This window comes from Perna viridis, chromosome 3 (genome assembly GCF_037379345.1).
Source record: "Perna viridis isolate PV_CMFRI_1.1 ecotype Kerala chromosome 3, ASM3737934v1, whole genome shotgun sequence".
Lineage (NCBI taxonomy): Eukaryota > Metazoa > Mollusca > Bivalvia > Mytilida > Mytilidae > Perna > Perna viridis.
Window position 1 is genome coordinate 821,970 of NC_142447.1, and position 26,784 is coordinate 848,753.

At 34.1% G+C, this 26,784-nt stretch overlaps 2 protein-coding genes across 2 annotated transcripts; both read left to right on the forward strand.

The window, feature by feature from the left end:
* The first annotated feature begins 2,670 nt into the window (after positions 1–2,670).
* Positions 2,671–17,410, forward strand: LOC148620565 (putative peptidylglycine alpha-hydroxylating monooxygenase 1). Its single transcript, XM_088574227.1, has 13 exons — positions 2,671–2,864; positions 5,391–5,506; positions 6,980–7,034; positions 8,492–8,582; positions 9,043–9,158; positions 11,675–11,764; positions 12,164–12,212; positions 12,542–12,606; positions 13,591–13,671; positions 14,099–14,175; positions 14,545–14,598; positions 16,194–16,243; positions 16,991–17,410. The coding sequence occupies exons 2-13, from the start codon at positions 5,402–5,404 to the stop codon at positions 17,352–17,354; spliced, it is 1,197 nt and encodes a 398-aa protein (XP_088430353.1). The 5' UTR covers positions 2,671–2,864; positions 5,391–5,401; the 3' UTR covers positions 17,355–17,410.
* A 1,107-nt stretch (positions 17,411–18,517) lies between these two features.
* LOC148620566 (uncharacterized) lies at positions 18,518–26,570 on the forward strand. The gene is made up of 5 exons (XM_088574222.1): positions 18,518–18,988; positions 21,004–21,174; positions 22,043–22,303; positions 23,996–24,255; positions 25,145–26,570. Exons 1-5 carry the CDS (start codon positions 18,690–18,692, stop codon positions 26,521–26,523), a joined length of 2,370 nt encoding a protein of 789 aa, XP_088430348.1. The 5' UTR covers positions 18,518–18,689; the 3' UTR covers positions 26,524–26,570.
* The last annotated feature ends 214 nt before the right edge of the window (positions 26,571–26,784 follow it).

Genomic DNA, 26,784 nt, shown 5'->3' on the forward strand with positions numbered 1-26,784 from the left:
TGGGGTATCATATAATATCTCATTAGATGCCATCTTTTCAGGTTGAAGAAATGCAGGAGACGCGTGTTTCTTCGTCCGTCAAATATTTCCTTGCTACCGACGACTGTTTGGGTAGGTGATGTAGTTTGATGTAGGTTTGCAGCTTCAAAATGAAGGACCCAGAAGTTCCGAAAAAAAGTGGCATTGTATCTTACCCAAGAGGGGTCCACTCCAATGATTTTCAATTTTTACTGTATAATCAAACTAACTTTTCGAGAATAAGAGGGGAGCCCCCCCCCCCCTAAATCCGCCTATGGGTTTTGCATAGTGTATTGAAACATGTGTACACACATGTACATTGAACTTTCGTTCTGTTGAACCCAGTCGTAAATTTGTAGTTCAGCACAATTCATTTAATTATTATTTTAGGCGGCATCTTAGTCACACAAAAACACATATTATATGTAATTCAAGTGAATCGGGCTTCACATGAACTTCACACAAACTTAACATGAAATTGATATGATTTTCAGGGGAAATTCACGTCACATAATGAATTTGATGTGAAAACTTGGGATGGCTCAATTCGCAACTTCACCAGAAATCTATTCCAATTTTTAATATTTGCTTTATTCAGTTTCCAGTTATTTGAAAACCATGTGAAATTATTTGCCGGTGCATATAAGGGTAACAGCAAAATTACCGAACACTAATCCGATTCATAATCAAGTAAAGTCCAAAATAAATCTGGCAAAATAGATATTACACCACCGGAGATGCATGTATCGCAATGGTCCTGACTTGGTGCAGGCATTTCAAACGAAATGGTGGATTATTTTTTTTTTGGCGGAGTGGTAAATTTCGGTCGGGCGAGGAAAATATTTTCTTAACATTTTTTTTTCAGCACTAGATATTTGGTACGCAACGGCTCCAGTATGAGGCCCCATTATCAGGAAGGAAGTGTTCATTGAAATTAAAGAGTACGTGACTTAAAACAGGTACTGTAGTAGGGATTGTCCTGGATTCCAGTCAGATAAAAAACGTTATGGGAAACATTGGTCTAATCACAGGAAATCTTTCATGATTTTCCATATATGTGAGAGGTATCAGGATTAAACGTAATTTCTAAATGTTATTAAAAACACGCTATTATCTCCAGATTGATTGATTGATTGTTGGGGTTTAACGTCCGAGCAGCAATATCTCAGCTATATTCAGACGATGAACATGAAATGGATAATAAATGAAAATGAAATGATGATGAAATGAAAAATGGGATGGGACACAAGGATAACAGGGTCGACAAATTTTTATTGCCACTAGAAAAAGGGAGGGATGTGTAAGGTCGGGCAATTTAGCCTCCTGTGGCAGAGCGCAAAGGCTCCTACTCCTGTCGAATACCGCAGCAAGGCTCTTTAACGTGCAAGGAACGTGGCATCTTTCCCAACACGGTGCACTACTATGGTTTGCGGTCAGGTTTTCCGTATTATAGCCTGACAACCCCAGCATGTAACACGCCAAGGGTATCCCATTCCACCACCTCAGGCACACATCCCAGTCGCTCTGTGGGCAGAGCGCGTAGCCCCGGCTAGGTATCTGAGCACTATTTAGTCGCCTTTTACGACAAGCTTAGCGCTGCTGCAGGCCTATTCTTTTGACACCCGGACCTGCATATTATCTTCAGTAATACCACTGTTTATTTCCATATGTAATTATTTGTTTATAGCAATTTCGTTATTTTTTTTTCAATAACGCCCTTACTATTACTGTAGACCTAGTCATCGGAAAGACATTTCGAAATGTTGTAGATTAAGATAGACAATCTTACTTGTATTCACATTGTCCGTCCATACGTCCGTCCTGAACCTTAAAGAAGAAGAATTTTCGATGGATTTATCTCAGTTTCTACCATACAAGTGATAATATTTTGGAACCCTTGCTTTCATGAATTGTTAATACATATCTATACGTGTATTATGTCAGATTCGTATAAAAACATTCAAATTCTCAACATCGCGGGCGGCATCTTTTGTATCGGCGATCCTTTTCCTTGTTTTTATTTTTTGTCTACGGGCATTTCCACTTCGCGTTTTTTTTCTGTTCTTTTACACAATTTATTTTAATAACTTAAGTCTTTGTTCCTTTTTATTCATGTTGCAAGTCCTTGGGGTTTTTCCAAGCTATATATATATATATATATATATATATATATTGCATGGAATATTGCCACGAAAGGATATGGGTTTTGTGAAAAAGTCGACCCCGTCAAATGAAACTTTTATAACTGAGGGGACCTGCTTTATGTAATAATGACTTAATTATAGTATTTTTTCTTAAACTTCTATAGAAACATCTACCCACAAGTTTTGCAGTCAATGAAATTTCTATATGAGTTGCTTAATATCGGTTTAATGTTTAAATCCAGAATAAGTCAGTTGTCATAATAATTGATATAGTTTACAATACAATAATTATTCAAAAGTATGTTGTGATCTCTGAGCGTATAAAAATCACAATTTAATAAAACATAAAGCCTGTTTTACATTGTAAACACCAACTTGCTAGACACACGTGCTGAAACATATGTAAACCTGTTAAAAAGAGTGTTTTATTTATTGATTTGTGGCATCCTATTATAGTATTGATTTCAACAACAGGGGGCGTTCCTAGAAATTTTATATATCGCCGTGGAAACCAGTCTTTTACGTCAATAATTCGATTTTCTGCCATATCCAATAATTACCAAAATGTGAGGAAGAAAAACTTCAAGATTGAAAGGAAACACAACACGAACTTGAGAAATTGACAAGACGAGTTATCAATCACGTTTAACTTCCTTATCAGAACTGAAATTGACAAGAGGAACACATACACACATAAATAAGGTAAGAGATTACATGTTTATTTCAATAGGGATAGGAATTGTCAAATTATGATTTCCAGTATAGCTTCGCATTGTATAGCTTTCTAATCTACTTCCATTGTCATTCAAACTAGGATGCCATATGGTAGAAATGGGACCAATACATTTATTTATATATCTCATATTTTCAATTTATGTACAAAAGACTAAGTTTGGATTACAGCGTCTTCGCTATTTGATATTAGTATTTCATATAAGATTTAAAGGTCATTTTAAAAATTAGTCGTGTCTTTATTCATTATGAACTTATGCATGGGAATACTTCATTCAGTGTATACATGTACTTGTAAACACGACCCCGGTGGCTTCTACCGGTGTGCGAATTATTCATGTACAATGTACCTAATAACATAATTCGGCTGATAAGATATAAGGGACATGTTATGACCGCTATGTACACATTTTTTTCCTGTCATTAAATTTGATTTATGTCTACGTAGAGTTTACCTTAGTCCTCAATATTAAAAACTAAGGAAAAGGGGATGTATACGATTCTCGTACTGAACTACATCCGTATTTTTCTCAGCGTTCTAAAGTTTGATTACATATGATACCACTTCTTGTTATCATGATTGTTTTTAAACGATCAGGATTAACATCCGTTTTATTCGGATAACACTGATTATTATCAACTTTGTTGTATCATTTTTCAATTGCATTGTTGACAATTTGCGTTTCCTACACATGAAAAAAGAAAGAAAGAAAAACTGAGTACGCGTATATACATAAAAACAATAAATAAAATATGCGGTTATAAGATACGACATTTGTTTGATAGATGACATGGTCCCTTTAATTATATCTACAAGCCACGACACTCTTTCCCTCGGGATACAAGCCATGATGGCTTTATCCTCGTTGCGAATTCTATTTTTGATTGATTGATTGATTGTTGGGGTTTAACGCCCGGTCAGCAATGTTTCAGCTATATGCAGGCGATGAACATGAAAAGGATGATAAAATGAACATGAATGATGATGAAATGAAACAAGGGATGGGACACAAGGATAACAGGGTCGACCAATTTTGATTGCCACTAGAAAAAAAAGGGGGATGGGTAGGGTCGGACAATTTAGCCTCCTTTGGCGGAGCGCAAAGGTTCCTACTCCTATCGCACACCACAGCAGGGTTCTTTAACGTGCGAGGAACGTGGCATCTTTCCCAACACGGTGCATCACTATGGTTTGCGGTCAGGTTATCCGTATTATAGCCTGACAATCCAGCATGTAACACGCCAGGGGTAGCCCATTCCACCACCTCGGGCACACATCCCAGTTGCTCTGTGGGCAGAGCGCCTAGCCCTTGGCTAGGTTACTGAGCACTATTTAGTCGCCTTTTACGACAAGCTTAGCGCTGCTGCAGGCCTATTCATTTTACACCCGGACCTGCACGGGGCTCTATTTTTGAATTGCAATGCGCTATTAAGACATGATTTAAACCTGATTAAAACTTGTTATATTTGTAAGTTGCATGTACGATGTATCGTAGACAGGAAGAACTGATTCTATGCAAAGTTTAAGGATCTATTTACATTAAAAGGGAACCTTTGAATATGGCCTCTGTTTATAAAAAAAATAATTTTTTTTGTTAAATTTTTACGTTAACCCAGTATTTTAGCTTTCAGTGGTATCGTAATTGTATGCGATAGAACTTACGATTTTTTAATTAAATGAAGAATAGATGGTACCCCGGATCATTAAAAAAAATCGCTTAAATTGATATATCCCTAGAGAGTATTATAAAGCATCCTTATTACTACACGGCATGAACAAATATGACAATGTTGTCTTTGATGTACCAGTTCTTTCCGTTAAACTTGATGCTATACAGATGTTATAGTAAGTTCATTCTTATTATGTCTTTGAACTTTTTCGTCAATTCTATCTCGATTTTTGTTATACTTAATTTAATTACTGCAATAAAAGCAACACAAAAGATACCTTTTTGTAAAAACCTTGTGCAGAGAATGCCCGTAGTCTTCACCAAAAACAGCTATGACTGCAATAAAAGAAAATGACTTCTCGTTTTGTTGTTTTTTTCCATCAAAATGGTGTAAGATCTAGAGACTAGTTAAAGTTATTTTGATGCTTTTCAGAAAAAAAATAGAACCTGTCTTTATCATTGTTTTCACAAGTACATTGCAACGTTAATTCTCTTGAATGAAACTGTTTTGTACTATTACATGTACATGTAATTTCTTCTATCTGTCAACAAACAAAGACATCAAATAAAATGCATTTATTCTGAGATGAATGTTGAGTATTCCTAGGGCACAATTAAAGACGGCAATTTGTGAATTATTTTTCATCTACTGATCCTTACTGAATGCTAAGCCGGCTTTTTTCGATCATTTCGATGTCCTGATCCTGGTATATAAAAAGTCTAAAATGTATGCATTATTTTTCATATATTTTATCCGTGTGAACGAGAGGATCTGAGGTGCAATATTTTTTTTCTTTTGATTGTGTTAATATTGTTTATATTTCAGACAAGTAGATTATGGGCCTACTATGGGCCTTTTCGACGATTATGACCGTTTTGGCGGTCCATGGGTTCGAGACGAAGAAACTTGACATGCTGATGCCGGGAGTCTCCCCGAAGAATGTGAGTGAAAATGGTTTGGCAAATAATATACCTTGTCATATTTATCTGAAAAAGACTTAACTTCATTTTATGTTTTGCCCGATTGTCTGCAAATGTTATCCTCTTAAAAGGATATACGACTCACAACATTTATTCAAAAAATGGTATTTCAAATTTAATGTCCATGAACATAAATTGTGTATAGGTTAGAGACCACCAATTAAACCAATGAGCATTTGGAACGTGCGCAAAAATAGTCATGCGCACATGCCATTCTGAGGATTGTGAGCTGACATACGTAGAATCATGCTGATATATAGTCCTCTGCAGGTTAAAGTTAAGGTAAAGTCCAGAGAAGCCATTGAATATTGTGAAATTAGCATAGAAGCATAGAAGTCTATGGGAAGTGGAATTAGTGGTTTCTAACCTATATACATCACGTAATACGTATCATCGGGTGGGGGGAGGTGAAACTTCTAAGCTCGGTACTGGATCGGACCTTGTGTTTTAAACACATATCTTCCCATTCAATTTAAAAAGTCATACCTAATCCTGCATTATCAATGTAAAATCAAATACCATAGCTATTATTATACCCTCGGATTATACACCGATATAATATATAATATATTTGACTACTGCCTAGATTTTATCAGTTCATTTTACCCTTTATTCATATTTAATTTGCATGTATAATCTGTAGTGGTAATAAAACCTTGATATTATCACCTATAACAGTCGCTGTAGAGTAAAACCCAGGAAATCGTGATTGGAACTAGGAGCAGGATATCCAAAATCTGGGGACATACACTAGACCAACAAACAAACAAAAAATCACTATAAATAAAAATGTACACAGATTGTCCCATGAATAAGTCAATAATCCAGACCCCACAAACACCTGGAAATATAGACCGGGTGCATGGGTAGGGTAGCGAGTCTCTCAGGGATGTCAAATCAGGGTTAAGGGAGATGGCAACTACTACATTGTGAACACACCTGACTCATTCGTATCAACATATATTAATTTGTAGATAACTCAATCATCTTTTCTATCGACTTAAAAAATATCCTTTAGGTATATACATTTTTCATGTGTCTACGAAGCAACACCCAATATCCACCCACACCATCCAACCCTTCCGGATGGTCAGTGTATGCCGCCTTTTAAAAGAGCTGCATTTGTACATATTTCTAATGTCCGTTAGTTATAGGCACAATCTCTCTGTAACATTTAAGAGTCATGAAAAGAAAGAAGATTCCATTTAAAATCAAAAGAGGCAATTCAGGGACAAGGACCACACATGGCAACCCACACACACAAACACACACACACACACAACAAAGAACATAAAAATGTTATGCGGTTTCCCATAATAAAACTGAAATTTTTATTTTACTTCTTTACAACAAATTGTTTTACATCATTTATCATATAAGATGGATGACACACACACATGTTATAACACTTGTTTTTTCTCCCATTTTTTACAGGCTGACGCATATTTATGTATACCTCTGAAAATGTCGGATTTGAACACATATATAGGTACTTAAATATTAAACATTTCTTGTTTTGGTCGTTAAGGCATTTGTAAAGGCCAGGGACTAACCATTTGGGTTTGTAAAGGCTTGGGAACAACCATTTGGGTTTGCAAAGGCTAGAGATAAACCATTTGTGTTTGTAAGAGTAATCAAGGGAACCAAGGTTATAGCGGTAATCAAAAGAATGTAATCCAGGGACCAAGACCAAACATGGAAAACAGACAAACACAACAAAGAACATAAAGTAATTAAAATCATACATACAAAGTAACAAAAGTAAATGAGCAACTCGGACTCCACTAAAAACTGGGAGCATGGACCAGGTGCACCGGTAGGGTAAGCGTCCTCTGCTTTTCTAGAAACACCCGCCGAATTGCCCATAAAAAGTAAAGGCTTGGGAGCAACCATTTGGGTTTGTAAAGGCTAGGGAGCAACCACATGGGTGTAAGAAGGTGCGAAAGCATACATATTCGAGAAAAGTTTGCTCAAATTTTCATGGGGGTGGGGGGGGGAATATCAGAATGAGAAAAAATGTAGAAATGAGAAAACCATAATGAATAGGACATAAAAGTGAAAACGATAATAAATCCAGAAAATATAGTAAGATCCGCACCACTAAATTAAATGCAGCTTCTTTTAAGAAAATCAAATATAAAAATATATTGCCCTTTTATATGAGAAAGGGGAATATTCTTTTTTTGTTTTGTTAATATCAAATGTATGCTGCCTGAAAATTTTATTCTTAGGTGCATCTTAATGTCACGCAGTAGAGATGTCAATTTCCGCCCTTAAAATCCGACAAAATATCATTAATGAGTTTCTTATCCATATCAACTAAACAGATCTTCAGATATCATCCTAAAATGAGACCTATTGTGTTTGAAAATTAGATGTGATTTTAATAACCACTACCAGATACCTCAGGCAATCTGATAAAAACACTCTCTCACTTTGCTGCTTTCACTCAGGTGTTCCGTAGTCTAATATCTGGAGGAATTGAGAAGTTAGACTTAATCTATTATAAATATTAATTTATATCTTGCACGAGTCATAATTGCTTTTCATTATAACCATTTTTTTTTCGTCTAACTATTAGACATCTTTAGTTTTGTGTATACATTTAAAAAGATCAATAACAAACACGTCTCCATGCAGAGCTATGCACAGACAAAAAGATACGATTATGTCATAGAATTTTCTTCAATAGGCAAGTATTCTCTGAAATGTATTTGTTAAAAATAGAGATTTGATTTAAAAAAGAAATTCTATGGGCAAAAGTACTTTTTAGTAATTGTTGCTTCAAGGTGGTATTCCGGTTTGCCTTTTCTCTGACTGAAGATTTTTTGTAACGTTCTTGACTTCCCTTTCAAGTCTCGCACGGACGGTCCTTTCTCTAAAACAATAATCATTTTATATGTCTGATATGCTGGTCGTATTATATGCATTATATGCGTTTTTTAGTTGGTTACGAACCTCATGCCAACAAAAGAGTTGCTCACCACATGTTATTGTATGGGTGTGAGGAACCCGGAATACCAGGAGCTGAAGTTTGGTAAGTACTGTAGACAGTTCCCATAAGTTTTATATATTTCAACTCCACTAAATTCTTATAAGCAGAAAAGAAATTGGAGTGTTTGTCTGCAGCGAATTCTGGAACTTTAATTTTTTTACATTATATACAGGTGTCTACATGTAAATACATATTTACTACAGGGGTTTTTCGTCACTTCACTATGTCGGCCTTATTTTGACAGTGGGAGCATATTCCAATGAAGTACGTTAATCAATAAGGGAAAAACAAAATTGCCGAACACTAATCCAATCCTTAATCAAATCAAGCACAAAAATAAATCTGACATAGTAGATATGACACCACCCGAACCGCAATTGTCCTGGCTTGGTACGGACATTCCAAACAAAATGGTGGGTCAGATCTAGGTTTTTACCTCCCTTTTCCACTGCGGGGTGAATTTATTTCTCTCTTATACTCTTAACAAAATTATTTTTTACAGGAACTGTGGTGGAATGGAACACCCATCATATAAATCAGCAGGCACATGCAGCATGGGTAATAAGGGTATCCTCTACGCCTGGGCCTACGACGCACCCAGTCTGACGCTTCCTAAAGGTAAACGATTCATTTCTTATAGTTAATTTTCCATCGTTTACTTCATATATTAAAATAATAAGATGATAGTATCTCTTGCTACTGGTGATTGTACCATTTTCAAGTCTGAACAAAATGTGATTCTAAGCATACCATGTTACTGTGGGCAATAAGAACCTATAACGTGTTAAATGAACGAATGCCCGGTTTCATAAAAAAAAATGTCATAATGAGATTTTCCTCAATCCTTCCTCAACTCAAATTTCGACCAATCGGATTACTTGAAATTGAAGATTTGAGGAAATTATCAACTTGAGAATTTTTTTTATGAAACCCAGGCCAGTTATATAATTTTGTCTATACCACAAGATTCTATATAGTATGGTTAATACTAGAGCCATGAACATATTATTGATTAATCTTGTTCAATGTGGCCAGAAACATCACCAACATATACAATATAATGCACACCGTATACATGTTATATGATCGATCTAAAGTAGTCATGTAACTAATGCTGCAGGGGATGCACCATATGTTTGATGGTTTTACTGGTAAATAAAATGTCAGCGTTTCTAAATTCATGACTGCATTGTTCTTTACAGGATCGTTTACAAACTGTTCAATCTGATACAGTGGGTAGTAATCGATTTTGTTAAAATTTGTTTAAATCCTGTTTTGGTGTTCCTTATGTGTGTATTTATACATATTTTCTGAATTTTCATGTACAAATACATGATCACGTACACATTCTAAAATGACGACTTCCGGGAATGTAATTTATATAGAAAACTCGGCCTATGGCATTCTCGGATGGAAACCAATGATATTCATGTAGTTTTAATTAAGATTGATTACGTTTATAACCTGGTTCCAGGCTATTGTTTCTATTTATCCACCCACGCGTGCTCCCAGAGAAACTAACCAATCGATAATAATGGTTTACGATAAAAGAACGTGACCAAGCGTAGTTAAGCGCCATTGAAGTTCCTATATTGATCAAAACCTCTAGGTTCCATAAATAGACTTCTTGTGGAACAATAGAATACATTCGGACTCTTATAGATTTTCGGGGGTGATGTTGATAGCAATGACGCCACAATTTATCTTAATGAAGATGATTATAAAACTAATTGATTGAGGATTTGTTTTCGTGTAGAACAACTTTACATGATTGAATACACATGTGGCTATTCCGACGAGCTACTCTTCAATTTTCCTGGATGTTTTATCATGAATAATTAAACAGAACCAAAAGCGTTATTTTGAATCTCTTTTGATACGATTAATTTATATTACCCTTCATTCGACTTTAAGTCACAGAGTTGAAAATACAATAATAATAATAATAATAATAATAATAATAATAATAATAATAATAATATTCAAAATTACTCAAGTCTTGAAATATTCAGAAGATACACGAAAGTACAAATACAAATACAAAATTGAAATGGTAAGGCCCCAAGATACTAGTGATTCTTTTCTTCACTAACACATGAAAATTTCTGTTAATGGAAAAAAGAACATACTTGTTATATCTCCTAGCTCTTGATGAAGATATTTTCTAGATTTTTTAAAAGGTCTAGTCTTGGGTTTTTCATATACTAGTAAAGAACACATATCTGACTTGAAGGGTTAAAATAAAATTTGGAAGACATAAAAGTGCAGGACAAGAATACTGCCGGAAACATGCTTAAATTGTTTCTACAATTGAAGTGAAGGTTCAGAAGATTAAAAGATATTTACTTATACTCAGAGAAAATCGTTAATATCTAGAATAAAAAATTATCAATAATTCAGAATCCACATGTTAGAATGAGGAATGGCATGTGATAATTAAATAACATTTCCTGTAGTGGCGGCCATTTCCTTGCAACATTCGATTTTTACGTATTACGACTACCTGTTATTGCCTTTTAGATGACTTTCTGTCTTGCATGTAACTGAATAGGGTTTCGTAATTAATTTTATGACAAAAGAACTGAGTATATTGCTTGTGTATAGCTCAATATGATAGCTCTTATTCTTGTCTCCGTTTGATATTTCATGCTTGCCCTGATCAAGAGGCATTAAGATATAACAAAAATGACAAAGAGAAGGACAGATGGAATGAGTTCATGTTCACTGTGTACAGTTGAAAAACTACATATACATATACCATGTATGAGGGGTTCAAATTGAACATACCTTTATGGGTTGTTTTATTGTTTTATTTAAATTCAAAACGGCTAAAATGCTTAAAACATAACACAATCACAGAAAATGACCCCTTGCCCCCAACATACACAGAAAACGAACATATAAAACATATAAAATGTTTGCCAATTTTTTAACACGCTCAAAACAGAGCACAATAAATGTATAAATAGAATTGACTGGATACAAGACCATCAAAGTGGTAAGTCATAAAACATACACCTACAAAACTTCCTTGCTTCATGACACTGAAAGGAAAATTGAAGAACTGATATTATAGAGTTACATGGCGTGATTAGATCTCTTCATCGTCCTAATCAGTAAACGTTTTTCTTCAGATGTTGCCTTTAAAGTTGGTGGAGATACTGGAATCAATTATCTTGTTCTTCAGGTTCATTACAAAGATGTTTCTGACTTTTTACCACCAAGTAAGTTAATAGCCTTATGTTCAGATCATATATCACACTACATCTTCAATGCTATAGGGTTTCCTATAACGATTCTCACTCCATTATTGCTTTCATGTGATTTCAAAACAAATGACAAACATATGTTTTCCATGAAAGACACATGTTTCGACAAAAGAAAAGAACTCCTCGTGAAAACATATACACATATCAACAGGTAAAACATATTTTCCATATGGATTTTGTGATAAAAGGGATATTAGGAAAATATATAAATTCAATTTTGGTTTTTAATGCAAAAATCACACATATCTCATTGATGATTTTTAATACATATATCCATCACTGTCCATATGCTTTGATACCACTAACAAGTGGTCAGTTTGAATATATTATATATAAATTAAATATTTTTTTCAGAGAATGGTATCGACAAGTCTGGTATCACTTTGATAACGACAAAGACACCGTAAGTTAACAAGTAAATGCTTCTATAGGAAATCAACTGTTGTATTTTCCGTGGCTATGATCTAATTCGGAATAAAACGGAAAATCAGTGAGAAATTATAGCCCTATATATAACAAGGCAAATTAAAAACAAATGCAAGACGACAGAAATTCACTGTTAAGTAAAGTATAGTTGCGTTTCTTTATACTTTTAGTTACTTTGAAGGGGATTCTCATGAAATTAGTGTTTTCATCTCTACAAGAAATCAGAAAGTATTTTTTCTTTTGGATTATTTTCACTGCATATTTTTTCCTCTGTTTCTTCAAATCATATCCGTTTATATTTTTTAGTATGCCAAACAGAGCAGGAGTTATGTTACTGGGCACCGGTGGGGCCATACCACCCCATTCTGTCGGTAAGTCTGTCACCAACACTTAGTTAAGATCTAAAAAAATATCGATTTTATTTGCAAAATATCACTTGCCAGTTTGTTCAATGAGACATCAAAAAGATCGTTTGTGTTTTTATGACCGATGAAAAAGAAAATTTGATTTCGTCATTGAATCTATTTATGACTTCACTGTTCATTGAACAAGAGCATTTTTCATAAAAATTCACACGTTTCATGGTTTGAAATAAACCTCAAAAGTATATTTACTACGTGTAAAAGGATTTAAACAAAAATACAATTTAACAGATGTTCAAGTACATTTAGTTTAGTTTAAGCAATATATTATATAATTACAGGAGCACTACCAACTAGCATATGCATTACATTCCGATAGGATTAAGAAACCTTACATAAATCTTTCTCCTGAAAAGAAAATATAAGTTTTACATGATTAAAGTATAAACAGTTACAGAAAATCTATATAAATTCCCTAAAATGAAAAAAAAAGAAAGATAGCAATCCAAGGAAGACAATCTGATGGATCAATCCGTAACCACGTGATCAGTACAAACACACTTGTGCTCCCATTCTTACTGTGTGCATTTTTGTGTATTTGAATAAACAGCAAAATTAAACCAAACAAGTTTTACAAACAATAGAAAAAGGAACTGATATGGTAAAACGCAAAAAAAAAAAATACCATTGTATAACCTTTATAGAAAAAGTAAATACCTACAGAGATCACCAAAAGGTCTTCAACAAGTGTTTACACACCTTTAAGTAAGCCTTGAAAGGCCCCAATAATGAAAGTTATACAATCCACGGTAACAGAGCGATGACACTTCTTCAAAATATACTTAAATGTCAAACAGACACCAAGACACATTTATGACTGTGATAGGCACATGTATTGGTTGGGGTTAAAATAGTTTTATAAGGTCTTAGTTGTACCATGTTTAGTTCAGTGAATAGTATAAGAATAAAACACGTATTATGTTTATTTTTTAGAATACATGGAAACTGCATGTCAGTTCAATGAAGAGTTTACTGCCTATCCATTTGCCTACAGAACTCATGCCCATACTCACGGTGAGTACCGATGTTTAGAAATCTGCAATTTTTATCCTTATGAGACTCATGCCCTTACTCACAGTGAGTAACCATATGAGACTCATGTTCATACTCATGGTGAGTACTGATATTTAGAACCCTTTGCAGGTTTTGTCCTTATTGAACGAGTAGCACCAGTGTTAAGCGCATTTTTATGACATACATACAGACCGCATGCCTATTCTTAAGATAAGTATAAATTTTTAGCACCAATTTTCCCCATTTTCCTACAGAACTCGTGTCCACCCTCACGTCGAGTCCAATTGTTGAGCCACATAGTCTATCTAACCAGTAGCATTCTGTTAATCATGAGAACAGCCTTTAAAGCCCGTAAAGGTTCTGAAATATTCGTAAGTATAATGTAGTCCATGATCAACACTATCGTATCAATTGTTTATATTTTCAGGTCGAGTTGTGTCTGGTTATGTTGTTAAGGACGGCGTATGGACAGAAATCGGCAGAAAAGACCCAAGAAAGCCCGAGGTAATCTAATTATAACCTTATTTTGATGATGTGTAATACAGAATTCACGGTAAACAACAAACAAAACAATACAAAAGAGCAAACAATACTAGCAAAACAATATTTCTTTTCGTTTTGTCTTGCCCATTTCTCATTTAAGAGCGCAATATTGTCCAATTTTATAACGAAATCAATGCAAAGAACTCCTTTAATAGTTTTCCAGCTTTGATCAATTAAAAATGTACTGTCATAATGGTTTTAGTAATAAAAACAATACTCCCTATTTCACGGACGTAATAAGGGCCTTCAGTTGCCAAATGGCGTTCATATTTTTAAAAAAATGTAACGATATATATGTTTTAAATTGAAATATCTCCCTTTTTATTGTAGATGTTTTACAACGTGACAACACCGGGAATAACCATAAAGCCAGGAGATTACATGGTAAATAACTCAAGTTTACTAGAAAAAATCATATAAATCAACGCTACATACAAAAAAATTTGCAAAATATATCTGAATTTTGCTATTATTTGAAAACTATTGCGCATATAAAAATACGTGGGCCGAATGAGACTCTTGTGTTGTTACTCTAAAGTCAATTGTGAACAGACAAAAGTGAATTTTGTTCAACATAAATGAGTTCAGATTAACAAAATTTATAACAAACTACAAATTTTCAATTTTGTGAGACAAAAGACTATTTGGTGTCACAAAAGTCAATTTTGTGAGACAAAAGTCTATTTTGTGTCACAAAATATTCAATTTTGTGAAACAAAATTCAATTTTGTGTCACAAAAGTCAATTTTGTATGCAAATTAGTTACAGAATCCTTTGAATATGCAAATGAAACCTCTCATCACGATTTTGTAAGAAGGTTCCTCATTAGATATAGTAACCGCGGGTCTCACAGACGCAGATTTCCGATTACTTCGAGCAAGGACATATCATATGGGTTATGAGCTACAGGGGCGGATTCAGAATTTTAAATTAAGGGGGGGGGGCGCACAGTTAAAATTTTTTTTTAGGTTAAATTTTTGAAATATTCTTCTAGAGTGAGTGAAATGCAGATATCTTTTTGTTCTAAAATTAGCGTTTCAACCTAAAACCGCCTAAATCTACCCCTGACAATCCTTGCTTTGCAAATTTTAGTGGGGGGAGGGCGCAGCCCGCCACGCCCCCGCCTGAATCCGCCCCTGAGCTATTGTGCAAAAGTAAGTAATACATAATAAAGTATTACTTTTGCAGAGTAGCGCACCAATCATATGATATTCCCTTGCTCGAAGTAATCGGAAACCTGCGAGACCCGCGGTTACTATATCCAAATGAGATGCCTTCTTACGAAAATCGTAATGAGAGAGAATTTATTTGCATATCCAAAGGAATCTGTAAACTATTTTGCATACAAAATTGACTTTTGTGACACAAAATTAGATTTTGTGACACAAAATTAGATTTTGTGACACAGAATTGACTTGTGTGACACAAAATTGAATTTTGTCTCGAAAAATGAATTTCGTCATTACAAAATGAAGTGATCATAAAACAAGTCTGTGTAACATAGTTTTGTACGACAAAAATGATTTTGTTATGGCGGAATTCAATTTTGTGTACACAAAATTAATTTTGATTACAAAAGATCGTCCCGTTCGGCGCCCCGTAAATACTAACACGACGAATTAATATAATCGATTTTTTTTGTTGCGCAATACTTAGTTTCCCAACAATGGCGATTGATATGGATATTGATGAATATTAAAACATGGTTTGAAGAACACATTTTAAACTTAAGTTTTTTTTAGTTTCAAAACTATAAACACGGATAGGACAGAAGTTAATCAAACTAGCGAGATCGAGGCCGTATACTTACAAATTACATAGAAAACTTATAATCTTACTACTTAAGGATTAAAAAGAAGTGTGTTTATAAGAGCATGAATGTTATCGCATTTCTGGTAAAATAAAAGAAACAAAATCAATAGCATTTAAAACAAATCTATACTTTAGAAGGAATGATGAATAACTCTGGTTGATTTCAGACTGCTCGTTGTACAATGGAAAACGACGAAGACAGAACAGTTAGTGTCGGGTAGGTAAACAAATAACGTTAAATAATTTAATTTCAACGACGAAGTACACTTTTAAATGATTTTACCGAACAAATTCTTATTCCACTGAAAGGTCCTGAAAAACAAATACATATGCATAATGTTTCTCTAGATGTGTATCTCTATAAAAATCTTAGTTCATTTAAGGAATGACTGTTACATTTTTTCGGTCTATTAGAAATAATAACCTCAAGCACGTGCACACTAGATAACCCGCATAGCATGTTATTTTCAAATGTACACAACAGGCATTGAGGTTATTTCAAATAGACCGAAAAAAAATATAACAGTCATTCCTTATAATTTGATTTTAGTGTCAAAATTTAAGGAGTAAATCAGCAAAATAGGTTGATGATGTAACAGCCACATTATAAAATTTAGTCTTTGAGCTGATGGACAATTTTTCATCCAATCAGAAATCATGTTACACCTGAAATTAAATTATTTAATTTCAGGTGTAATATGATTTCTGATTGGATGAAAAATTGTCCATCAGCTCAAAGACTAAATTTTATATCAGTATTTTCGCGATGGTCAGAAAACCGCCAAAAATACTTGAGAAACTGAATTTTAACACTTTATAACACTAATCATTTTTTGAAAGTACGAAAATTGATACATGCAAATATGTTCACTTGACTCAATCCGTGACTAAATAGCAACCGCAAAAATCAAAACGTTTAGAGTAGTTATTTGTCAGTGTAGATTTATATACGCATTCTTTTTAGGTCCACTCATAACGACGAGATGTGCAATTTCTACATCATGTTTTACACACCCGGGACCAGAACAACTCATCGCACATGCTTCACTGCTGGTCCACCAAATTACTACTGGGATAAAGCAGGGGACGCAAGGAAGTTCAAACCTGATAATGTCCCAAAAACTGCAAGCATTGAACCGGAAACACGTAAAGAGTACAAGATAACAACGAGGGATCCTATCGTTAAGCAGGGAGGCACAATTGACGATAGACTAGTTGATTCAGTTGCCAGTATGAGAAAGCCAAGTGGTGATGATCGTGGCTTTATAGACTTACTGAGGAGGCTTGACAAGGCCTACAGAGAGCAGTATAGGGATCCAGGATTCTAGTCAATATAATTTCCATGAAAACAACGGGTTGTATTCAGAAGAAAATATTTATTGATTGTTATTTGTTATTTTTTCTTTGTTGATAGAATTTTTAATCGGCTTTTGGTAGTGGTATGGCTTTTATTTGTTACATATTTGAGAAAATCCACCGATGTGTTGACTATGATAACTGTGATTTGAATCATGATTATTAATATTTAATGCTAAATTTGATTAATTCTTATAAAATGATCATTATTACTTCGATTATTTTAGAAACAGATTTAAAGATATTCATAATATGTATCTTCATAAACTATACGGTTTGAGTTCTAGCCTTGGTCCATTTTGTTGTTCTTTTTAGAATTAGAAATTTTATATTTTGCTTTTTATGCTGACTAGTAAAACATTTAAGTTTTGTAATTTATTCGAAAGTATGGAAAGAAATAATTTTTTAAGAATAAATTATTTTTTAAATCTTGTCTTAATCATAGATCAGAGGTTTTCATATACTTAGTTCCAACATTATCTGTTTCTGGGATTAATAATGAAGATTAATGTCATTGTAATGGTGTGTTGTTTGATGTTTCTGATTTTTCGGGTTTTGTTATTTCCATCACGCATTTCTTTCGTAAAACACCTTTTGTGGAAAAAAAGAAAAAAAAAATTAAACACCGACGTGCCACTGTAAAGGAGGGATATCAAAGAGTGGTAATCTATGGACAAAACAAAACACGTTTGAGAACAGATAAAAATAACAGGGAGGAAAAAATAACATAACACACAGAGACTTCTTGAACTTCGTTGTTGGAAAATATATGACAAACATTAAAATACTCATTGTATAGAAATCCTTTCTTTGGAATATCTTCTAGTGCTTTTGATCACCATCTTATACCTACGTTGATAAACAGTTACAATGAAAATATCTGCACCCTTGAGCCATCCAGACAAATTCTAACTTTCTAACTATCAAAAGTTTTTTATTGTGGAAAATGTACAAGGTATTATGCTTGAAAAGTACAATGTTCCCTTTAATCCGACTATTTACGAAATGTCAAATACTATAATTTAATGGCAATATGTCCCCGCTGGGATACAATATACAAACAAAATCAAGCATAAGTTTGTATAGAAATTTTCTTATCATAAAAGAACATCTATTGTTTCAGTTTTATGAAACATGACATGTTGTGTTTATTCAGAATATTAATTATACCTCAACAAAACAAGCGAGGTGACCCTTGGTCTTTTTATATGTTTCAACTACACTTCTGGCGGAATGAAATCATGAAGCAGATTTAATAGTTCTTAAAAATTTAGATATTAACAAACAGAGTGTCTTCCATCCAAGACATGACGGGATCATACTTGACATTTCTTACCGTTCTCTGTGTATTTCTGCATTTATCCTCCAGTGCTGATACTCGTCAAATCATCAAAACTATACGAGATTCATTCGCTTGTCGTAAGAACAATCCAGGATTATCAGTAGCTATTGTGAAAGATGGACAAATCGTTTATGCAAACGGATTCGGTGTCCAGTCTCTGGAAAGCAAGAAACCTGTTAATAAAGATACTCTGTTTGGAATTGCTTCACTGACAAAGGCTTTCACAAGCACTCTATTAGCTAAACTCACCGATAAAAACGTAAAGTAAGTGTATAATGCATTTGCAATTAATATCATTGAAATAAATATGATAAACCAAATACTAAAAAGTTTTTATTCTAAATCACTGTTACTTTTCATTTTACATTTTTTGTTATGATAAGATAATGTGTCCATACTGAGCTGTTTTTATTGAGTAGTCATAATTTAATAACAATACATTTACAACCTCGTGATATACTGCCACTTACTGCATAAAACATTTTGTTGTGACGTCATAATAGCTTCAATGTTTTGAAATTGCCAGGATATTACCTGCGTCAATTAAAAAGTTTGTCTGGTATGGTATTACAGTATTAATTTTCATCTAAGGATTTGACCTTTTCTCTCTTTATAGATTTTTTTTTCAAAATGACACCGGACAGGCGTCCAAAATTTTTGCATAAAGAATGTAGAATATCTGTTATCTATCCAAATATACCTTAAAATTCTTCATTTACGACATAGCTTTAATTAGATAATCTCAAATCCTGGTTATTCTTTGTTAACATAAAATTTCATTTTGATATCAATAAGATACATTGTATTCTTGAATCTGTTTAAAGCCGCAAATAGCTAATATTTTTTTTCTCATGTGTCACACTGCGCACGCGTGTTTCAGCCATAACCAGAGGGTATAAACAAACATATGCATTTCGTGATGATAGTTTACTCTATAAACTTGTTTTTGTCATCTGGTCATTTGTCATAACATCAACCACAACGAATTTTAACGTATAAAGTCAGCTCCTAATATCATTCTATTCAAAATATTCCCAATTATTCAAATAAATCGTACGTGAATTAGGATAAATGACAACGCAGGCTAAATGGGGCCTATCTTACATCGGGACCTGCTGGTATGAATCGTCGGCCGAAGAGAAATATTCTTAATATAGCTCTGTAACAAACTTTACGGATTCATTATATTTTCTGTTTATTATTTTAAATACTGCGTTGGTAATATGCAGTATTCACTAATTTGTTGATAAAAGCGTTTGAAAACGGGAAATGCAACGCTGTGATTGAAAAGAGTCATCAAAGGGACCAAGGTTTGAGCCAAAATCAAAAGAATACAATCAAAAAAGAGAAAAAAAACAGGGAAACAGACGCAACACAATAACCAAAACACATACAAAGAAACAAAGGTATATGAACAACTCAGAGTCCACTAAAAACTGGGAGCATGAACCAGATGCACTGGTAGAGTAGAAGTTCTCTGATTTTCTAGAAACACCAGCCGAGTTGCTGATAAAATGTCAAGTCAAACGAAAGAGTAAAAGAAAACTGATACGGTGAACAAATCGGTTCTCAGTGCAGTTGGAAACACCATAACGATCCACGATTCATCATGACGACCATAAAACTTGATTACTTGTAGCAACATAATCTTGTTCAACTTGTTAAGTCATTATGTTCTGCTGCAACATTAACTTCACGACCAGGCATGCAACAACATGTTTAAGAACGCCTATACACCAACAACGAACCCTGTATTGGCGTCCCTTTCTTCCCAGAGTCAGTCTAAATTGCTAGTTAAGTTATATATTCTGTTTGTATACTATCAATTACCATAATTTTATTTATTTCCTTGAAATAAATTTCATTATGTTGATTTATTTTCTAGAACCTCACCAACTGTAAATTCTGTTTACTTCTGCAAACTATATAAATCCAGGCAAATAACAGGTATTTTAAGAATAAATGGACAATTACACTAGCATTGAGACCCCTTTACTTCCTTCCTTTTTCCCTTGAATCCCCAAACATTGTAGAAAAAATATTAAAACACAAACTACAACATACAACGAACTTTGATAATGAGGTTGTTCCATTTAATTTCACAATTTGTTGACGTAAGTTAAGTTACAAATCACAGGGAACATCGACCATGTGTACTGGTAAGGTAAGAACTGGGATCATAGACCTGTTGCCGTAGTAGGGTAAACAGTTTGTAATTAAAATGACACAGCGGGGCTAAATTATTGCAATACACTATTACAAACCTTTTTGTATTTCAGTTACAGTCTAAACACACAGGTAGCAGAATTCTATGGTAACAGCCCAGTGTTTGATGGGTACTTTAGATCAAAGTTTGCTTCTATCAAAGATTTGTTGTCACACAGAATGGGTATACCAATGCATAACTTCATCAGATTCGATAGTTCACTTACAAGGAGGAATCTTATAAGGTACAGCACCTGAATGGGGTAAAAGAAATTTATTAAAAAAATAGGATTTGGGGTATGAAGCAAGTGCGCATGGAGCAATAGAGGATCTGGTAAAGGAACCTATGGAATAAGAATTAATAAGGCACTTATTGATAATAAACAAATAATCGTAAAATGTTTTATTTATTGTAATGATAAAAATCAATTTCATGAAATGTACAATCAGAGTCTTTAACGGGCAGGGTACTACATTACAAATCAGTTTGGAAAGAGAAAAGAGGCAATGGGATATGGGAATTCGAACAAATGTGGAATGGAAAGAGTGACAGTTTTACCCGATAGAGAAACTTCATCTTTTTACTGAATGTCCTTTACATCCAAACTAAATATAAAAATCTCAATTTTATATAACTATTGCAATTTTCGGTATGCTGTTGTCATGTTTCAAGGAAGAACATCCCATCAGCAGCAAAAGAACCAAATGCCAAAGGTCATGGGAAGGTCGAAATCCAAAACTACATTATATCAGAGAATATTTTCAGTGATGATAAATGTAAGAGATGTTTATTTTATTACTGAAACTCGAAACATGTAGAAGTCTCTAGGTCCTTTATAAAACACGTTTATCAGAAAATGGGCGACTGGTATGTTTGGATTATCAATGTCTTTTTTGTTTCTTCTCATGAAGTTACAGAGCTTAATTTAAGCTTGTACCATAGGTGTATTTTATTTAAGTTTGTAATTAATATTGACAGAACTAATATAAGCAAACACATAATTTAAATTCGAATTACATTTATTATGCTACGTTGTCTTACAGATTCTTTGCTTAATTATCTGAATTTATTCGAGGACGAAAGTCTTAACAAAAGTTCAAAACTCATTTTAGGCGACTCAAAGTACTGAGACCTCGAGGAAGATTTAGAGACAGTTTCTACTATAGTAATATCATGTACGGTCAAGCAGCACGAATAGCAGAGAAGATAGGGCGAAAAAAATTCGAAGATTTAATTACAGATGAGCTTTTTGTACCCATTGGAATGACCAAATCTGGATTCTTTACTACTGCCAACGAAAGTATGATTGAATTAGCCCAGGGTTATCTTGACGTTTACGGCGAGCTTCATCCTGTTCCCTTTCAACTATCAAAGTAGGTATTTATTAGTTTAAAATTATAATTGCCATGTTTTTTTTTCTGGAGCCTGTAGAACCACAATCATTTCTAGTTGGTCTGCATTGGGTAGTGATGTGTTGTTCACATAATCTCACTTGCATTGACAACTTATTTTTATACAAATTTACGGTTTCCCACACTCAACGTAGGTTCCCGATAGAGTAATGATCGTTCACCCAGTTCGTTATAATGTGAACCTCTCCATACAAGTTTATATAAGAGGATTACCACATATTGACGTAAATTACATATTTATAAACTTCTTCGTTTAAGAATCAAACAAAATTTATATAAGGTGTGGAAGAGTAATCAAGGGAACAAAGGTTATAGCGGTGATCAAAAGTGAAGGAAAAAACGCAGAGATTTTATTGCACTATCCAAGTATTTACACCTAATACCATTAAAAAATACCATCAAAGTGTTTGTAAAGTTTTCCTTTCTAATAAATTGATAGGTCAAATTTAGTTGAAATGCATTGTTAGAAAAATGAAGGGGAAATCTTCCTGCACAATTCTCTATACAAGCAGTCAAAAATATCTACTCACAGATGCTTCGGAGAAATTAAAATAGTTTTTCAGTTGTTTTCTAGATGTATTGAATATATAGTTTAGGCAAAAAGACCAAATTGAGAATTATGATGTGCCACCCACTGTCTGATTCTTACACAGAATGGTAGTTAAAACTATTCACACAAACACTAAAGTTTCTGCAATGAAATATATTAGGATTGTCTTTCTTTTACCACAAAAATAAACTATTTAGGTTCAGCTCGTAGGTCATGTCAATAAGTAATTATTCTCTTTTTTGATGGCAGTTTTCGTCTTCCTTACATGGCTTTATTCGAAGAAATCTGAGAAAACACACTTACTCAGACATCTGATTACCTTTTCTGTTGGTCGTTGTTTGTCTTTCCTTATAAGCGCTTTAAATGGCTATAACATGTCAACTTTATAATCAATACATTTACGTTGTTCGACGCAATGCAGGACTGCACTACAATTACAATTTTCATCGTAATAGAATGCCCTGTCTGGTCTACCAACTTCGTGATACTCAGTTCCAAAGATTCCGTCGGACATTGTACAATATTTCTGCAGTATAAACATGAATGATAAATCTGAGTGTACGATGGGGAATTTAATTTGCATTAATTTACAAGTGATTATGCGGTTGTAACATTAAATATGTCAAGATCACAAATAGCGCTGATCAATTTTATTAGCGGAAAAGAAAATCAAATTACTGAAAAGATTATACTCATTTTTTTTAAATACATATATTTCAATCTTAAAAGGACATTAGTTATCTAGCGTGTTAAGTGCGTAGATAATAAAAGCTGTTTCATATGAAATATTCTACGAGTCGTTTTGTATACCCAATATAGCAGATAGATAGGGTGGTGACATGAAAAGCATATGTACAACATTGCCAAAATTTGGACATTTTTTCTATTTTCAAATTTTGGATGCCCTGTAGAGTCCTGCCTGTGTTCAGTGCGTATTTGCCTTTGTGAGAAGTTAAATATTCGGTCATCGGTACCACAGAAAGGTACTTAATGATATAGCATATCGATGAAAAGTATAGGAAATTAAATGGTCATCTTGTTGAAATATGCACGGTTATGATTATTAAATACTCATGCTAAACTTGAATCGCTAAATATTTTAGAAAGTGGAGTGATCTTTGTGGAGCTAACTGCATTTTAAGCAGCGCAGTTGATATGGGTAAATGGATGATGTTTCAACTTAGCCACGGTAAAAACAAAGATAACAAGCGGATAATGAGGGCAGATGCTTTGGAAGATACCCACAAACCGGAAAACGTCCTGTCCCAATCGTCCTTGTCCAAATACTTCACCAAACCAAAAGTCCCCGAGACGTTTAGTCAGACTGGTTATGCCATGGGCTGGAGAACAGGACACTATAGGGGTATGGTAAAAACTAATCATACATTTTAAAGCCTAATAAGTGCACTCGTATTGAATTTTGATACTAATCAACTGGTGTAGTGTTCCTATTGATATATAAAAATATAATTGCGCTTAAAAATTTGATAGCTACTGTCCCCTATTACGGTCATGAATATCGACAAAAATACGGAAGTGTTAGCAAAGGGATGATTCAAATACGTCAAAATAAAATAGTATGGCCTAAACGTAGACACAGTTCCATAATTTGTGGTAAAACGGGTAAAAAATGATAGTTTTACTTTGGGAACTTAAGAATTTCGTTTTGGAAAACCTTCAAGAGTTTTCAAGAGTCGATTTTTCCTTGTTTGTTTTCCTTTGGTTCTTATTGTTTTGATTTTTTCACGATGTTGTCTGGTAAAAGGATTTCTCCTCGTGTACATCATCGGTGGAACTCTTTTTTCTTGTTCTCCCTATTGAAGACGTTCAGCATAGTCTTATTATTAAAGAGCTGTCAACTTAAGACAAATTCAAAATAAGAATTAAGTGGTTCATTTGAAAAAAAAACACATATTTTAATTTTTGAAGCAAGTTTGATTGAGGCGTTTTATTTATGGAATTTACACTTTTTTCATACAGACCCTCTAATAAGATGCTTGAGATGTAATATATGTTGACCGTCCTTAAAAGTCTACGCCGAGAGGAAAAAAGTGATATTTTTGCCCATAGTTAACTGACTGCACAGTACTTAAGTGGACGACTGTTTGTTTCAAGTTCCTGTTTCATAAACTTAATAACAGACCACACGATTTATAATTTAATCCAATTATGTAAAGTTATATTTTGCAAATTCTATTGTTGTGGCAGGTGATTACATTGTTTACGGTACTATTCTTTGATTTTTACTTCAGGATATAATATGCTGACACATACGGGTTCTTCATGGGGCTACAAAAACATGATAACAATGTTTCCTGACACGAACCTTGGTATCTATACCGCTATGTCCGGTGATGATGAAGACTTCTTCTATCGGTACAGCCTACACCAGTACTTAGCAGATATGTATCTTGGAGAAACTCCATGGCTTAATGCTACAACAATTTGTTCATTCCCAAGTCCTTGGTTTCCACCCAAACGGAATAGAACGAAACCAAATATAAGTAGAAACCTTCAACCTCAAAGAACTCTTGATGAATACTTGGGCGTCTATGAAAATCCGGCTTATGGTAAAATAGAAATGTTTATCCTTGATGAGCCAGACGCAAACAATAAATTGATTGCTGAATTCGGCTATGTTGATTTAATTTTGTATCCGAAGAAGACAAAAGACGAATTCTTCTTCGAAACTGATGGAATTGCAGCAAAATTGATTAATTTCGGAACAGTTCAATTCAAGGAGGAAAAAGGTATTATCACAAAGATGAGAATACCGACATTTGAACCTAAAGACCCTCCGATATTCAAAAGAATACATACACCTCAACCAATACCAACAGAACCAGCCAATCAAGCAGGGACAGTTCCACCACAACCAAGTCCCCCAGAAATAACAACAACACCTTTTGAACCATTAAAACCAGTGAAGCCGGAAACCGTTATTAAAAGCTCACCAAAATCTAACCCAAAAGTAATAAACCAAACGCCACCAGACCGACAAGAGAGGCAAAAGGTAAACGATAGACAGCAACCTGAAACAGTAACAAAACCAAAATTGCCTGCAAACCAACCTGTTGCTACAACCGAGGATCTGACAAAGAGTTCTAAGCAAGAGGCAGCAAATTCTAATGTGAACGCGCCTGGCATTGAAGAAGCTACTGTAGCAAAAACCGAAGAAAGAATTGTAGAATCTTCTGCTCCTCTAAGTAAAAGACAAATTGAGAACATTCCTAAAAATGCGGCACAGGAAAATCCAAGAAAAAGCGTCAATACGGAATCAATAATAGATCGAAATCCCGAAACTCCCTCAGAACCAGAGACTCAATTGCAGAAGGCTAGCGTAGTACAACAACCTGAAAATGTCAATCCAGCACCTGTGACTGAACAAGAATTGGCACAACCTACAGAACAACCAACACAAAAACGGACAAAAACAAGAACTTCAAGGCGAAGAACTAAGACGGCAGTTCCTATGACAGAACCTGCAGCTGAAAATGTAAATGTGAACACAAAAAAAGAACCTACTGAGAAGAAGAGTGATACGACGTTCGTAAAATCGAAAAAAAGAACAAGAACCAGAACAACAAGAAAAAGGAAATTACCAAAAACTGAAGGAAATCCAGCAGTATAGCATATAAAATATAAACTTAAGTAATAAAAGCCTAAAATTTGAAGGTATTGAATCGCATGCAGCGTGTTCTGAACCATATTTAAGCTTCCAGTTTATATCCTGAGCAAAATACACTATGATATATATATATATATATATATATATATATATATAGAGAGAGAGAGAGAGAGGGAGAGAGAGAGAGAGAGAGAGAGAGAGAGAGAGTCTAAATCTGGTATGTATGGACAAATAACTAAAAATGAACCAGCACTTGAGGGTCTT